General features: G+C 37.1%; 1 protein-coding gene across 1 annotated transcript; it reads left to right on the forward strand.

The window, feature by feature from the left end:
• The first annotated feature begins 13,158 nt into the window (after positions 1-13,158).
• On the forward strand, positions 13,159-15,852 carry LOC149193387 (laccase-12-like). Its single transcript, XM_089406624.1, has 6 exons — positions 13,159-13,281; positions 13,584-13,735; positions 13,875-14,125; positions 14,241-14,369; positions 14,464-15,405; positions 15,534-15,852. Exons 1-6 carry the CDS (start codon positions 13,159-13,161, stop codon positions 15,662-15,664), a joined length of 1,728 nt encoding a protein of 575 aa, XP_089262750.1. The 3' UTR covers positions 15,665-15,852.
• Positions 15,853-17,146: the final 1,294 nt, after the last annotated feature.

The following is a 17,146-nucleotide window of genomic DNA, read 5'->3' on the forward strand; positions in this document are numbered from 1 at the left end:
TGGGTGAGTCTTTCCAGACAACATCCATTGGTTCATTATCAAGGATAGTAACAGTTGTAGAATCCAATTTCCTTTCCTTCCTTTATCTTTTAACAATAGCTTTGTGTTGTGGGCTATAAAACACATCTAGAGGGGGAATCTCCTCAATTCTCAAAACTATTTCAGAGGTGGGAGTAACAGGGATGTGCTCTACCTCTTGAGTATTTACAGTCTCCTCTGTTGTAATTTCTTGAGTTGTTTTCTGTTGTGGAGTTTGCAACTCTGTCGTTTGTTCCTCTGTATTGAGCCTTTTATTAAAGTTGTCCCATTCTTCCTCTAAATCAATCACCAAGGGTTTTATTGGCTGTGTGGAGGTGGAATGGATCTCATCCTATTTGCTAGCTGAAGTTTTCTTAGCTGTCTTTTCTGTAGATTGGGTTGTATCTTTTTCTAACTCCCTACTTCTTCTTTTCCCATTTTGTGATGACTTCTCTGATTCCCTGGTAGATTTCTCTTGGGATTTTGCTCCAGAATCAGTTTTAGAATTTCCTTTGGAATCTCCTTCTAGACTTACACTAGGAGTAGGCTCCCTTATTGGTTCAATCAATAATTGGTCCAATGGGACCTTTGTTAGCCTCCTTTCTCTGTACTCATAAAAGGTTTCAAGATCTTCATGGTCAAAAAGTAATTGTGCCATATGCTTCACCTCTGTGAATATGTTTTTCTGCAAAAAGATGTCATTAAATCCATCTTCCTCATTACTGGATACATTTATTTTCACCATGGTGGTAAATTCTTTGACAGTGTCGAATCAGTCATATTGCCTTCCATGGAATTTAGGTAATTTGAGAGATAACATAACCTCTACTTCTTTAAATGCATGGCCCAGGTCGTGCAATGCAAATGCTCCACGCTGTAAAGGGAATGTAGGCCAAATGGCCTTTTTTTCTTCCTTTAATGTTTTGCTCATCCCTCCCCCACTAGTTGTCTAATAGGCTATCTTTCTAGCCATCAATTTGTCTGGAACATAGTATGGTGGACATGGGTGGAGGTAATGCTGCCAAATACCTTGATATATGTAAATGTCTCCTCCCCAAACCATGTGGCCACTGGGAAGATATCTACCTTGGCTTCTTTGGAAAACCTGGGGGCATCTCTGTTATAAAGCCTTTTGTGGATAGGGAGCATAAATCCATGATAAATTTTAAAAAAATGTGGTTGAAAGTGATATTCCCACATGTTTTTATGGTATATGTGAATGGGAAGTGGATTTTGGATAGTCTATTTCCATCCCATGATAGGAATTTTCGAACCAAAACAAATTGCATCCATTATATAGGTGCTCATAAAAAATGGAGGGTAAACCCTCGAAGCAACACTTATTTCCCTTCTATACTCCAATATTGTTTTTGCTAAATTATCAAAAAAAAATTGTGCCCAATACATTATAGTTGCGTTTACAGTTGCATCTATTAATGGCAACCATTCTAGGGAGAATTTAGTAATATCGGGTTTGCCAAATAGTCTACATAGCATGGACGCTGCAAAGCTACGATGGGGACAAATAGACGCAATAGAGTACATACTATTCTTGTCTTTCCTGATTTTGCCCTCATTATTTGACTAGGTTTGGGTGCAGTCTACTGGGTCCTCATTTTATTTTGCAAACTTCTTGATGAATTGGTTGTTGTAGACGACTTGTGGCTCTGGTAGGTGGTACATAAGCCGTAGGTTATTTGGCATAAAAGATCCCATAACCTCTTGACCTGTAGCCTTTGTTACCAGAATCCTTGGTTACTTTTCCTCCAGTATATTATACATGGCTTGCCACGTAGTGGTTCCTCCCTCTCTACTGCATGTAGTATCCGTAAATAGAGGAGTCATTTCTGACTTCTCAAAGACAACTGCCTTGCCTTTGTTCACCATAGCTCCCAACGATTTGCTCTGTGGATTTTCCCTGAAGGTGAAGAACAACAGCTATCGGATACACAATGATGACAATGAACGTGAAATGAAATAATGTGGATAACTTGTGAATGCACATAAGAAGATACCATATCATGTTAAATGGATTTTCACACATAAATGTAGTTAACTCTTAATAAATGCCCACTAATGCTTCGTTATCCCTTAGCTTTAATGCTCGTAAATGTATGCATCATAAATTGGGAAGAAAGCTTCTAGGGTGGCGAGCCTTTGAATTGTGATAATAGCGATTTTACAATTTGTGATGCGAGCTAAAGGAAACATGCGAGATGTGAGCTGCTAGTTTATTGTCTTAAAACATAACTGTCTTTTCTGTAGATTGGGTTGTATCTTTTTCCAACTCCCTTCTTCTGCTTTTCCCATTTTCTGATGACTTCTCTGATTTCCTGGTAGATTACTCTTGGGATTCTGCTCCAGAATCAGTTTTAGAATTTCCTTTGGAATCTCCTTCTAGACTTACATTGGGAGTAGGCTCCCTTATTGGTTCAATCAATAATTGGTCCAATGGGACCTTTGTTAGCCTCCTTTCTCTGTACTCGTAAAAGGTTTCAAGATCTTCATGGTCAAAAAGTAATTGTGCCATATGCTTCACCTCTGTGAAGGTGTTTTTTCTACGAAAAGACATCATCAAATCCAATTTCCTCATTACTGAATACTTTTATTTTCACCATGGTGGTAAAGTCTTTGATAGTGCCGAATGGGTCATATTGCCTTCCAGGGAATTTAGGTAATTGCAGAGATAACATAATCTCTACTTCTTTAAATGCATGGCCCAGGTCGTGCAATGAAAATGCTCCACACTGCAAAGGGAATGTAGGCCAAATGGCCTTTTTTGCTTCCTTAATGTTTTTCTCATTCCCTCCCTCACTAACTGTTTGATAGGCTATCACTCTAGCCATCAATTTGTCTGGAACATAGTACGGGAGGACATGGGGGGAGGTAATGCTACCAAATACCTTGATATATGTAAATGTCTCCTCCCTAAACCATCTAGCCACTAGGAGGATATCTACCTCGGCTTCTTTGGAAAACCTGGGGGCATCTCGGTTATAAAGCCTTTTGTGGATAGGGAGCATAACTCCATGACAAATTTTGAAAAAATGTGGTTGAAAGTGAGATTCCCACATGTCTTTATGGTATATGTGAATGGGAAGTGGATTTTGGATAGTCCACTTCCATCCCATGATAGGAAATTTTGAACCAAAACAAATTGCATCCATTACATAGGCGCTCATAAAAAATGGAGGGTAAACCCTCGAAGCAACACTTATTTTCCTTCTATACTCCATTATTGTTTTTGCTAAATTATCAGACAAAATCTGTGCCTAAATCATTATAGTTGTGTTTACAGCTGCATCTATTAATGGTAGCCATTCTAGGGAGAATTTAGTACTATCGGGTTTGCCAAATAGTCTACATAGCATGGCCGCTACAAAGCTATGAGGGGGACAAATAGATGCAGTAGAGTACACATCGTTCTTGTCTTTCTTGATTTTTCCCTCATTATTTGACCAGGTCCGGGTGCAGTGTGCTGGGTCCTCATTTTCTTTGGCAAACTTCTCGACGAACTACTTGTTGTAGATGACTTGTGGCTCTGGTAGGTAGTACATCAACCGGAGTTTATCTGGCGTAAAATGTCCCATAACCTCTTGACCTGTAGCCTTTGTTTCCAGAATCGTTCGCTGATCTTCCTATAGTATATTAGACATGGCCTCCCACGTAGAGGTTCCTCCCTCTCTACTACATGTAGTATCCATAAATAGAGGAGTCATTTCTGACTTCTGAGAGACAACTGCCTTTCCTTTCTTCACCATAGCTCCCAAAGATTTGCTCTGTGGATTTTCCTTGAAAATGAAGAATAACAGCTCTCAGATACACAAAGATGAAAATGAACATGAAATGAAATAATGCAGATAACGTGTAAAGGTGATAAAAGGAGTTTTATTCGAACGCATATAAGAAGGTATCATATCACATTAAATGGCTTTTCACACATAAATGCAGTTAACTCTTACTAAATGCCCACTAATGCTTCATTATCCCTTAGCTTTAATGCTCATAAATGTATGCATCGTAAATTGGGAAGAAATCTTCTAGGGTGGCGAGTCTTTGAATTGCGATAATGGAAATTTTTTGATTTGCAATGCGACCTAAAGGAAACATGTGAGATAAGAGATGCGAGCCGCTCTTTTATTGTCTCAAAACATAGCTACTTGTCAGGTTTTTCTATGTAAATACCCTTTTTAATAAGCAACAGACCTAAACATTTGTTAGTAATGTATTGAAGGAGTGGTTTTGGGTCTTGATCGCATTTCGCAATATCAACTGATAGGTTTGCGGTGTTCTTTTGAATGCTTCAAAATGAGATGTGATAAAGGTTATGATGCCATCACAATTTCACATTTCGCTTGTTTAGAGATAACCTTTTAAGATGGGTTCTTCATAAACAGCGATATGCAATGCGAGACTTGGTTTTGAAGAGAAAAGCTTTAGGACCTACTTAACGTCAAAAATATGATAGTTTCAAGGTATAAAGCATAGAGTCCTCTTTTAATCATTTTTTACTAGATTTGGTGGGTTAGCAAGGTTTTTTTATGATGCTTAATCATGCGATATGTGGGAAGGAAAGAATTTAGTAGCTATTTTGAAAAGGGGGTTTGATTGATATCTTGCTTTATTCTAAAAATAAAAGAAATTCCTAAATGCTAAGTTTATTTTTGGAGGGATTTTTTAAAGGGTCCCCATTTATTAACGTAATATTAACTACTACTATTAATAAATGCGGGGTTGTTGAATAGCACAACAGGTAACAACATTTTCTTGCAATTATCCTCCTCGAAAGAGTAGGTGTTCTTTCTCCTGTCATGAATAGAACCTCTATTATACTACCACATGATGCCTACTAAGACATCAGAAACTTCCATAGGAATAATGTCACACACCACCTCATCCTTGTAGTTTCCAATTTGGAATTACTCCTTCCTTTGTTCATTGACTAAAATTTGAATCCCCTTTTGCAGCCAGGTCACCCGATAAGGAGTGGGATGTGCCATCCTTGGCATCCCCAATTTCTCCACCATTTCCACAGAAACCAAGTTTCCAGTGTTTTTGTTATCAATAGTTACTTTGAAGCATTTTCCTTTAGCCTTGCATATTGTTCTAAAAAAATTCCTCAACTATGATGGCTCTTGCTTCACCTTTTCTCCTTTAATTAGAATCCTCTTCAGCATTAGAGACTCACCCAACTCGGGGGTTTCCTCTTTTACTTTTATTTCTATTGACTCTTCCTAGCTCCTGCAACATGTGCTTCTCTCTGACCTATGTATTTATTTCCAGGACAATTCCATGATAGATTTCCTATCTATCCACATATGTAGCATCTAACTTCCCTTTCTCTGCCTCTTCCTCTTGGGAAAAATCTTCCACCCCTTGACTCTCCTCTTTTTGGAGATTGGTAATTTGAAATCCCTACTTCTTCTGTTGGATTCTAAGCTCTTACCCTATTGAGAGACCCTTTCCCTCTAGCTAGACTCCTTCCTTTACTATGTTGGCTTTGCTTCCTAGCTAACTTTTCTTCTACCCTAAGTGCTTCCTGATAGCCATCCTCCATAGTCTTCATGGGTAAGAGATTGATTTCATCTTTAATTTCAAATATCAGGCTATTTATGTACCTCGCCACCTTCTCCACATGTTCTTCTATATGCCCTACTCTTATATTAAGCCTCTAGAATTCCTTTGTATATTCTTTCACCGTCATGAATTTTTGTTTTAGATTTTGTAGTTACCTGAATAGATTCAACTAGTAATCCATGGGCATAAATTTTCTCTTGAATTTAGCCACCATCCTATCCTAGACTTTAATCTTTTCTTTTCCTTTTTCTCTTCGGTCTCCCTGCAATTCATCCCACCACAGTGTTGCATGTCCTCTTAACCTAGTCACAACATACTTAACCTTGTATTCCTTCACAATGTCCTCATAATACAAATATTTATCCAGAGTGTTGATCCAATCCAGCATCTCTTCCACACTTAGATTCCTTTCATATACCGACGCTTCCATTTTTGGTTTAGACCCAACCTTGGTGATCATCTTAAACAGTTGTTCATCTAGTTCCTCCCTTCATTGAGTTCTTTCTACCTCTTCCTTAGAACTCATATCCTCACTCTCATTGATGTCTCCTCCACCAAGTCCTCGTCTCTGGGTAGTTTCCACAACCTTCATCGTTGCCTAGATACACCTCAGCTCCAATCTCCAGTGGTCATCCATTCCATGCCCTTCTCGACTTCCTCTTCTCGGTGGCATATTTGCAACACACTCTCAACAAATTCTTCAAATTCACTTGAAGTTGCAAGCCTTTTCAGAGCCGCTAAAAAAAATGCTCTGATACCACATATAATGTAGCATAGCATGGTCTTTTTCTTTCTTCTTCCAAAATTTTAACCACAAAAATATAATTAATACCTCCTCGTTTTTGGCTATCCATGCTTCTCAAAGCTCAATTTTAAGAGGGAATTTTTTTATGTCTACGTGTCTCAATATTTCACAGTCATAGCCCCTCTTTGACTATTTTATTCGAAGCCTAAATAAAATTGATTTCCCAAGCTTTTTTTCATGATGCCTACATGGAACGAGCTCTCCTACAACCCTTTGATTTCCTTAAAAATATTCAAATACCACTGATCGAAGAAACCACGTGCAACCTCCAAATCTCACGGTATTTTTTTTTTTTCAAATCGATCAGGAGTCAGAACTCCCTCACTTGACCACCATAGCAAATACTATAGTTCCCTCTGAGTTCCAACTAGTTCCAACTAGTTCGTGACCTATGCAAAAGTTGGGGTTGGACTTGAGACTAGGTCGGGGTTCCCAAAATCCTCACATCGCCACCCATTGTTCCACGCCCGACTACTCTGCAAGACCTCACATAGGTCAGACAAGATTAATCGAGATCACTCCTGCAAGAATTTCCGGAGGCAAATATTTGACCACTAGTCCACAATGCTAACTAAAGCAAAAATAAAACGCGGAACAATTAATTTTGACTCCACCTTTGGCAAAGACCCTCTATTCGACGGTCAATTTTTTTTTATCTCTCGTTAAATGGGACTCAAATTCCATTGGTCGACTCTATCTGGGACTCACCTTAGCTCGATAATTGGTAAGGGATCGAGCCATACACTATGGTCTTACCTAATTGTTGTAATTACAGTCATATGGAACTTCAATGAAAAATAAATTTAATACAGGAGTGATTCTTAAACTCAATAATTTGGCGTCCATTTAAAACATAAGGTAAATTGCACAAGACTCAAAACAAACAGTTTGTTCCCTCGCTGGCCTTCACCTTATAAATTCACCTTACAGAAATCACTGTATAAATTCACCTTACAGAAATCACTTTTGCGCAGGGCTTCTCAACACAAAAGGACACTTAAATGAAAGTACGACAGTAATAATAATTACAACAAAGCCTTTTAGACATAACTGAGATCATTCATTTCTTTTGCTTGTCTCTCCTCACGCGGGCGAGGTTCCCCGCTTACATAGAATTATTTAACAAGATAAAGAAGGAATATCATTTAACAAAACATGGGTATGCCGGAAACAACAACCTTTCCGAATTTGACAATGAGACTTGGTTCTAGAAACTGAGTATTAACAAAGTGAACAATTGTCCTATGAAGGGACACATTTGCAAACAGAAAAGAAAACAAACAGTGATATATGTTCGCCCAAGGACACATAAGCACAACTGACTATAGGATATTTACAAAAGTTGTTGGAGAAAAATGTGGAGTGATACTCTTGCATCACCGCACTGAAGACCTTAATGAACCATTGAACTTTATGGAATAAGAGAAAATAAAAACTGATCAACGATTCGACGGATAGCTTAACTACTCAGTTTACCATGTTGTTGATCCTTAAAACATGATAACATATATGTTTGGAAAATTGAGAAAGAATACTTCTCATCCTCCCAAGGATTCGATTTGCAAAGGGGTCTTTAGGCTACGATCTTTTTGGTGTCCCCTATGGTTAAAAATTAAACAAAAATTCTATATGGTTCTCTTGAGCCAAGGAGAGATCTTGAAATAATCCATGGTTGTGAGAAGCCATCTCCAAACTCCAAGAAAAACTTGTTTTGATTTTTCCTTAGAAATTGAATATGGCCTCACACCTCCAATCTCACATTCACATTTAGTGAATGTGTTAACTTATTGAATAGTTTGATATATTTGAGATAGGTTGAACTTTATGTGCATTAAAAAAAAATTTAAATAATATATATAATTTGAATTAAACAATGTGATCAAATTAGTTATATAAATTAAATCCTTAGATAATAATTATTTTTTATTATTTGCAATTATATTAGTTTTATATCATAATGATATTAACATAGATTTATTTTAATTTTGCATTTATTAAATATAAAGAAGAGAATATATATATATATATATATATATATATATATATATATATAGATATATATAACAAATTATTAAATAAAAAGCATGTTTTTATGACGAGAATAACCTGTGGATTGAGTAGCTATAACTCAAGGGCATTTAGGCAGTCTAGGCCTTCAAAATCACTTGGATGGCACCGGGCCCGGGCCACAGTAGCCCTTAGGATGGTTGTATTTTTTCCCTTGAAGTTTTGAACCAATGACCTTTACACCAAGGGTTTCCTTAATAAAACACTTTGTCACCATCATCTCTATACCTTGTGGTAAAAAGAATACTTTTTAAAAAAAATTATAGAATTTTCTTTTATTATTTTTTTTCAAAAAAGTGTGCACTGAGTTTTCTATTAAAATAAGAAAATTTTGGACCATGGGCTATAACGCTTACAAAATTCTTCAAGTTCTATCAAAACTATAGATTCAGAAGTCCAGTACACATGTAGTCTAAGCTTATGACATATTTTCCCTATAAATATAAAAAGATGACTGCTATATATCGTGACAAAAGAGACTAATAGAAGAATGTATAAGTAGTACATTATAAACAAAATTTGGTAACACTATGCCAATCATCATATGATTAACCTGGGATATGGCCAGAGGCATGGGTCAACGTGTCTTGCTTCTTCTTTGTCCCCTTCTCTATCAGAGGTTTCTTTGGATAAAACTACAACCCAAATATATATAATTCCTCCAACTCTACTAGCTTACTGTGAATAGTTGTGACTTCCATCCTTACTTCATGTTATAACCTATCAAGTTTGGCCTGCATAAGTTCAAGCTTCAAATTGAAAATCAACTACAATGAGCTACGAGCCTTCTCCTCCACTTCCTGCCTTGTTTTATATCCCAATTGCATGCTCTCCAATGCAATGAAGTCTCTATCCAAGATTAAATTGACATCCACTGCGTTAGGATAATGGGAAGAAGAGCCTCCAAGTTCCATGGCACGAGTATACACCAACTTGCATAAACAGACTCGAAGATGGATAAAATCAGAAGAGCTTACTAATTTCCTTTGCTATCCCACTACCAATACAGATCGTAATAGCTCTGATGTTCTGCATCTCCTCCATTGAATGCAAAACCAAAATTTGCAAGGTGTAATCACTAGAAGATTGAAACTGGAAGATCCACTTGCTATGACAACTGTGTGGAGAGGACTCCCACTGAGTGCAAATTAAATGGATCTAAATAGATTTCTAAATATCCTCTTCCCAACATAATATTTGTGATATGCCATGTAGAGAAAGAAGGAGAACATTGCTCAAGTGTTTGTTGTGAAATGGCAGGGGTACACCGCCTGAGGAAATCAATGACGATCCCTAAGAGACAACTGCCAAACCAATTTGAGTCATAGCTTAATCTACCTTGCATGTTGTCTTATTCGATTCTTGATATTAAATTCAAAGTCCCTTATAATTAATTGCCCATTAGCCAGGAACATTAATCCTGTTGTGTAGACTTAGGTTTTCATGGTAAAGGAGGACTAATTATGGTTAATCTAGAAGATTCCTTGTAACATCCTTGATCCTTGATTTGCTAGTTAATCTGCTAAGAAATTTAATTTCCTTACTACATGCATGAGTTCAGTCTTACAAATTGGTGGGGTTGGAGAAGAATCCTTGCCTCTATTGGAGAGGAGTGCTCTTTAGAGTAGCATAATGCCTCCCAAACTCATTGGATGACCATCATTGACTAGCCAAATATCATAATTTCCTGGAATTCTGATCAATTGGCTAGTTGTAATCATTTCCATAGAGTAAGATACACAACTTGAATATTAGTTTTTTTCCCAATCCCCACACAAATTGATTATATCTAAGTTTTTCCAACAAGGTCAAGAATCACACCTCCCGCTCCTATCGGCCCCTAAAATTTTCTTCTATTATTATTATTATTATATTAAAAAAAATGTTTACAAAAAACAAGGTTCTAATGTACATTTTATTGTGTTATTTCTTATTATTATTTATTAATACATAATATTAATGACGAATTGTGTAACAATCTATATAAAATAGATATTATAAAAAAATTAAAATACCAATAAAATTTTTTATTTAATAAATTATATATATATATATATATATATATATATATATATATATATAATTACATAAAATCAAGGTTACTTGGGAGCGTAAGCGAAAACGGGGAGCAGGAGTGAAACAAGAGCGGGAGCGACATTTTCAGAAGCTCTCGGTTTGGGATTCCCGGAGCGTTTTTTATATAATATATATAATTTTTATATTTTGATGCATATATGTCAACAAAAACATGTAGAATAATGAATTAGATATTAAAAAACATAGATTGAACCATATAACAACAATCATCTAGAAGTTGTAATGTTTATCAACCAATTCCACAAGTTAGTAACATACAACATATTGAGTCTCATGAATCATGATTCATCAATCTTAAAGTTTCAAGATTTCAAAATTCAAAATATAACATTTATGATTATTGATTACCAAAGTTGTACTTGTAAGCTAAGTGTAACCATTACAACAAATAATATCTAACATGAAATGAAATGTTATAAAATGAAATGAAATGGAACAACTTTCAACTTTCACGAAGCGTCATATTCATAATTCATTACCAATGAGTTATAATTGCTGACTTCAAACTTCAAACTTAAATTATCATAAAATAGAAAAACATAGCATGTCAAGTCAAGATTTTGTTCAACTGATGGTTATATTTTCAGCAGGTTCATGATAGAGGAGTTCAACAACTAATGTCACTAACATCAAGGTACATAGAGGGATTGGTTCTCTTCATTAAATACGAGTTCCATACCCTCATACATGACAAAATCCAATGGAAACATTGCAATCCCCCCAATCTTGAAATCCTGAAAAACTGATATGTCTACTGGATTTTGAATGAGATTTAAAATTCTACTTTCTCCATATGAAATTGAATAAGGTTGGAACCACTTTCAAACATCCTGGGGCATTTCATGATAATGTTAAAAATTTAAGTAAAAGGATGAAAATGAATATTAAGGAGAATGTCACTTTTACTTTAAAAATTTAACATTACCATGAATCATAATATCAATACTAAGGCCATAGGCTTGATAATTAAGCTGCCCCACTAAAAAATTATTTATTTCTTTGAAAAAAATTACATTTCAAATGTTACTACAAAAAAATTGCAAAAAAGAGAGGGGAGCAAAAATTTCACTCCCGGATTCGCTTCCGAAATTTGCTCCCATGCGAGAACGATTTCATGAGCACGCTCCCGAGACTCTGGCAAAAAAACGTTATTCGTGAGCGGGTTCGAAAGGGGAAGCCGCTCCCCGCTCCCCGCAACCCTGCATAAAATCAAATCCCATGAATACCACCTTTAAAAAAAACATTAAAAAAAAAATTATATTAATTCCTTCTCCATCCAACCAAATTAAATGCATGCATTATATCAAATTATTTACTTCTTACTTTACCATTCATAATGATCGTTTCATGATTCTTTTGAATGCTTTACTGGTACACAATCGACTAAAAACTAATAATTATTATGATGAACCTAAAAAAAGGACACTGACAGATATTTCAATGTGTACTAAACCAAACACGTTAATTAATCAGATTTTTTAACTCACTATAAAGGTAGGTATTCGTGACACAAACTTTCCTTACAATCTTTGAAGTAAAAATAGGATAGCCATAACGTTTTTGAGTGCAAATTTCGAAAGTAACTTTAAGAGGAATGAGTGTGGGCATCTGTAATGATAACCAATTTCAAAAAATATATAACACCTCGAATCATGGGAATTAGTCGGAGAAATGCGTATCAATATTTACTTAATACAAATGTCAAAATGACACATATAAGAACAGAAGAACGTGAAGAAGAGATGCATTTTAATATTTGATACAGACATCAAATTGGATTTGTGATAATCCGTGTTTGAGGATGCAATGACGACGTATGTATGATGAAGCGAGTGAAATTCTATTTCGCTGGAAAAGAACAACGCACCCATTTGAAAATTTCCCTTTTTCTTAACGGATCTTGGTATTCCATATCATTAACCAAAGTCAAAATATTCGAAATCTCAGAAACATGGTACAAATTAATAACACCGTGATCAAATGTTATGTTGAGGAATGGAACGACAATCTAAGGTATACATTTTAAGGTGGGGGCAAATGTTTGGTAACATTATTCATTCGGAGCATGATTTAATCGTTCGTTGTTGCTTTGCTTGCTTCGCACATGTTGTGCATAAGATATAATTGGGACAAATGATTAACATTAGCATTTTATGGAATGGAAGGGAACAACGTCTTGACTCCACCGAAAGATATAATGGATTGACTCCACCGAAAGATATAATGGATTGCAGGTCAGATGATTGATTCCCTGGTGTGCTGTCATTGTTCAACGGCATTTCCAGTGCGGTACACGTCGACCGAGGAGTGTATTTTCATCTTTAATCTGGAGTTCAGGGCCTAAGTTCACCGAGTTTAGCCATGTGTAACGACGACTTTCAGCTTCACCAACTTCTGCCATTTTATAACGACTTTAACAACTCAAATACTGACCAATCACCAAATTGAACTGAACTGAGTTCAATTGATAATTTACGTGTATAAATACTTGATCTCGGCAATTCTGTGATCCACGCCTATCTCCCTCTTCGACTGTCAATTCCATTCTGTGCAGTTTCAAGTTCAGATCGTTCTGGTGAGTCAATCTATAGGCAATGGAGGCGTTCAATCAACATCTGTCCGCGCAGCCACTTGCAGCCAGATTTGTGGAGATGGTCATATGCCTAACCTTGTTCACTGCTATGGTCTCGGCGAAGCTACACACTCACATATTCGTTGTATGTCTTCCCACCTTCAATATTCTCCATGTAAAATGTATATTATATTTTGGTAGAAAAAGGAGCCATATTGCGGGAGATTTTTCTGGTATTATTTGATTGCTTTATGGATGCACTTCATGGCCGTTCTGTCAATAACATTGATATATCGTAAATTATTCCATAAGAATTACACACTAATTTCTCTTGGAAATTTTTAGTAGTTGCCTCGGTTCATTGAGTATGTGTCACATGCACTAGTCATGTCAACTCGTCACTTGTTATACTCATGATGTTTGTGGCTGGTTAATCTCAAAATTCAGCTTCGTTCTACACCTGTGAAAAGGCTATGTGGGACACACAATATAATCACTGTGAACGGACAGTTCCCAGGTCCAACGCTCCATGTTAGTAACGGAGACACCCTTATAGTGAAAGTGTACAACAAAGCGCAATATAACGCTACAATTCACTGGTACGTCTCTAACCCACCGAGTAGTAGATCATATTGATGTTAATGCATCTTAATCTTGGTAATTAATTATCAGAGTACCCTCTTGAATCTCTGGTTTTGCATGCTAAAAGGAATAAATTGTTTATGCTTGTATTTGTAGGCATGGAGTTCGCCAATTCCGCACAGGGTGGGCTGATGGGCCTGAATTTATAACCCAATGCCCCATTCGCCCAGGGGGGAGTTACACATATAGATTCACCATCACTGGTCAAGAGGGGACTCTATGGTGGCATGCACACAGTTCATGGCTTCGAGCTACTGTCTATGGAGCCTTGATCATCTTGCCAAGGCTGGACACTACTTATCCCTTTGCCTTTACCAGGCCCCATGGCCAGGTTCCCATTCTTCTAGGTATACTGGCGCACTATTCTCTGTTTCATGTTCCTCTGTTAGAAATAATAATTGTGCTTCATTTCAATTTAAGTTGTAATGCGATTCAAATATTTGACCCTGTTTGCATTCACAGGAGAATGGTGGAATAGGAATCCTATGGATGTTGTGAACCAAGCAACCCGAACAGGAGCTGCCCCCAACGTTTCAGATGCGTTTACTATAAATGGACAACCAGGAGACCTATACCAATGTTCAAGTTCAGGTACATTTCTGCCTCTACATTAATGCATCCATTTCCGAATTTAGTAAGCTCGAAAATGAGTGGCCGCTAAAGGAAAACGATCGTTAACTTGCAGATACCTTTAGCGTCTCGATGAAAGCTGGGGAAACTAAGCTTCTACGGGTGATCAATGCTGCACTCAATACTGACCTATTCTTCTCCATCGCTAGCCACACAATGACGGTCGTGGCTGTGGATGCTTTGTATACGAAACCTTTTCAGACGAATTTTCTGATGCTCGGCCCCGGCCAGACAACAGACGTACTTGTCACTGCCAATCAGGCTACGGGTAGATACTACATGGCTGCTCGAGCATATTCCAGTGGGCAAGGAATTCCCTTCGATAACACTACAACCACTGCCATTTTAAAATACGAGGGGAGCTCTACCACGTCAGGTCCAGCGATGCCTAATCTTCCATTCTATAACGACACCAAGACTGCTACTACCTTCGCTAATGGTCTTAGAAGCTTGGCCTCACGCGACCACCCAGTCTTCGTTCCTCAGAGTGTGGAGGAGAATCTTTTCTACACCATCGGTTTGGGGTTGATCAAATGCCTAGGGCAGTCTTGTGGAGGTCCCAACGGATCAAGATTTGCAGCAAGTGTGAATAATGTATCATTTGTCCTGCCAACCACTTCAATCCTTCAAGCTCAGCATTTTGGCATTAAAGGAGTATTCTCCGCGGACTTCCCCGATAACCCTTCCGTGGGATTTGATTATACCGCACAGAACATCAGCAGAGGCCTCTGGTCCCCTGTGAAAGCCACAAGAGTGAAAGTTCTTAAATATAACTCGACGGTGCAAGTAATTCTTCAAGGAACGAATATATTTGCGGGTGAAAGCCATCCTATCCATCTCCATGGTTATGACTTCTACATAGTGGGAGCAGGATTTGGCAATTATAATCCACAAACCGATCCTCAGAAGTTCAACCTGGTGGATCCTCCTATGCGCAACACTGTGAACGTTCCAGTCAATGGCTGGGCTGCAATAAGATTCGTGGCTGACAATCCTGGTGAGCATTTAACTTGTTTCACACCATTCCACTTTCCTTCTGTACTGGTGTCGTCTCTAGTTGTCCTGAATTATGGATCATACTTTGCGCATAGTGGTAATTATGGTGATCGTTACTTGTTAATGCAGGTGCTTGGGTGATGCACTGCCACTTGGACGTGCACATAACATGGGGGCTGGCCATGGTGTTTGTGGTTAACAATGGACCTGACGCTCTTTTGAGTCTCCAGTCACCTCCTAGAGATCTTCCGCTGTGCTGAGGAAAACTGCCATCCACACCAATCGATTATAAAGATAGATAACGACCTCTAATCTTTTTGCATCTCATAATTCTAATTCTTCATTGTTATGATGATATTCGGATCCCCCGATTGTTATGGGAAAGTTCCGGGCCATCGTTTGTATCACATTCAGGCGCAAATCGTGGAAATTTTTATCTATAAAGCAGTTACACAAGTGTAATGTCTAAATAATGAAAATATTCTGATGTAGAAAAATAAATAAATAAATATAGTGAACAAAGCACCAACTTATGTAAATAAGTATTCTAACGGAGAAAATAAATAATAAAAATATTATGATGTAGAAAATAAATAAATAAATACAGTGAACAAAGCACCAACTTATATGTCGAACGAGTTAAATCATTCCTTTTTACGTAGCTTGAACTAGTTTTTATTAATACGTTCCTGATCCTTAATATTTTAAAAAATGAAATCATAATGATAATAATAATATTTAAGTATTAGGGGTTTACGCAGTGCATTATATTAGATATCGTTTTTGGGATTCAACTGCGTTAAGTAAGGCATTAACGTATGACCATTTCCATGAGAGTTAGTCGTAACTGACTAATTTCTCATGATCTTTGAATTGTTCACTTAGCACTCATTGCATCGGGTGATGCTCACAGGGGTGAAGAAGTGGGATTGAAACAAGTGAAATGAATCACATAGCGTCAATCATCACTTCCGGGGCTTGCACCCGGTAACCAGAACTTCCCGGGAGGTCACCCATCCCAGATCTCCTCTGGCTCAAGCGCGCTTAACTGTGGAGTTTTCCCCACAATCAAGCCCACTTAGCTTGCTACCCCATTAAAAAAATGAAATCATAATGATAATAATAATATTGTCATTGTAATAATAATTCTTTCTTATGAATAATAAATACAAATGAAACTTTCCGTTTAAGTAAATCACATTAATGAGGTTATTCTGGTTTTTATTAATACATTCTTGATCCTTAACCTATCAGAGCTAAGGAATTTAAAAAGACAAAGCAAAACGTGTAATTGTCAATCGTAGCACGTCCAATTTGTTCCGCGCGAAGGAATAGCCAAAATCTCTGGGTCACTGGTTGGGCCGGAGGTCATTCTGTTTCCGATCACCGGGTGCAGGGTTAAGTAAATCATTCCATTTTTATATTGCTGGGCGCTATTTAAGTCGCTTTTATCAACACAATTTCATGATATTAACATTCGCGTAGTACTTTGCAACATTTTCGTCCATAAAATGTTCGGGGACGAAAATGTTGGTTTCTACTGCAGATTTTTGGTTGGTTAAATCTGATAAAGAGAATGAACAGAGAAAATTTGGAGCAAATATTGTATTGGGCAATATTATTAATTAGTTAAATAAAATTACATAGAAAGCATCAACAATAAATGCGTGGAGTGAAACCTGATACCAAGTAGATAATGGAATTGAATATGTTGACGCTTAGTAAACAGCCATATTAATATC

The sequence above is a fragment of the Pinus tabuliformis genome, chromosome 2_2 (genome assembly GCF_031772625.1).
Source record: "Pinus tabuliformis cultivar Carrire ecotype Pingquan chromosome 2_2, CPIR1, whole genome shotgun sequence".
NCBI classification, from domain to species: Eukaryota; Viridiplantae; Streptophyta; class Pinopsida; order Pinales; family Pinaceae; genus Pinus; species Pinus tabuliformis.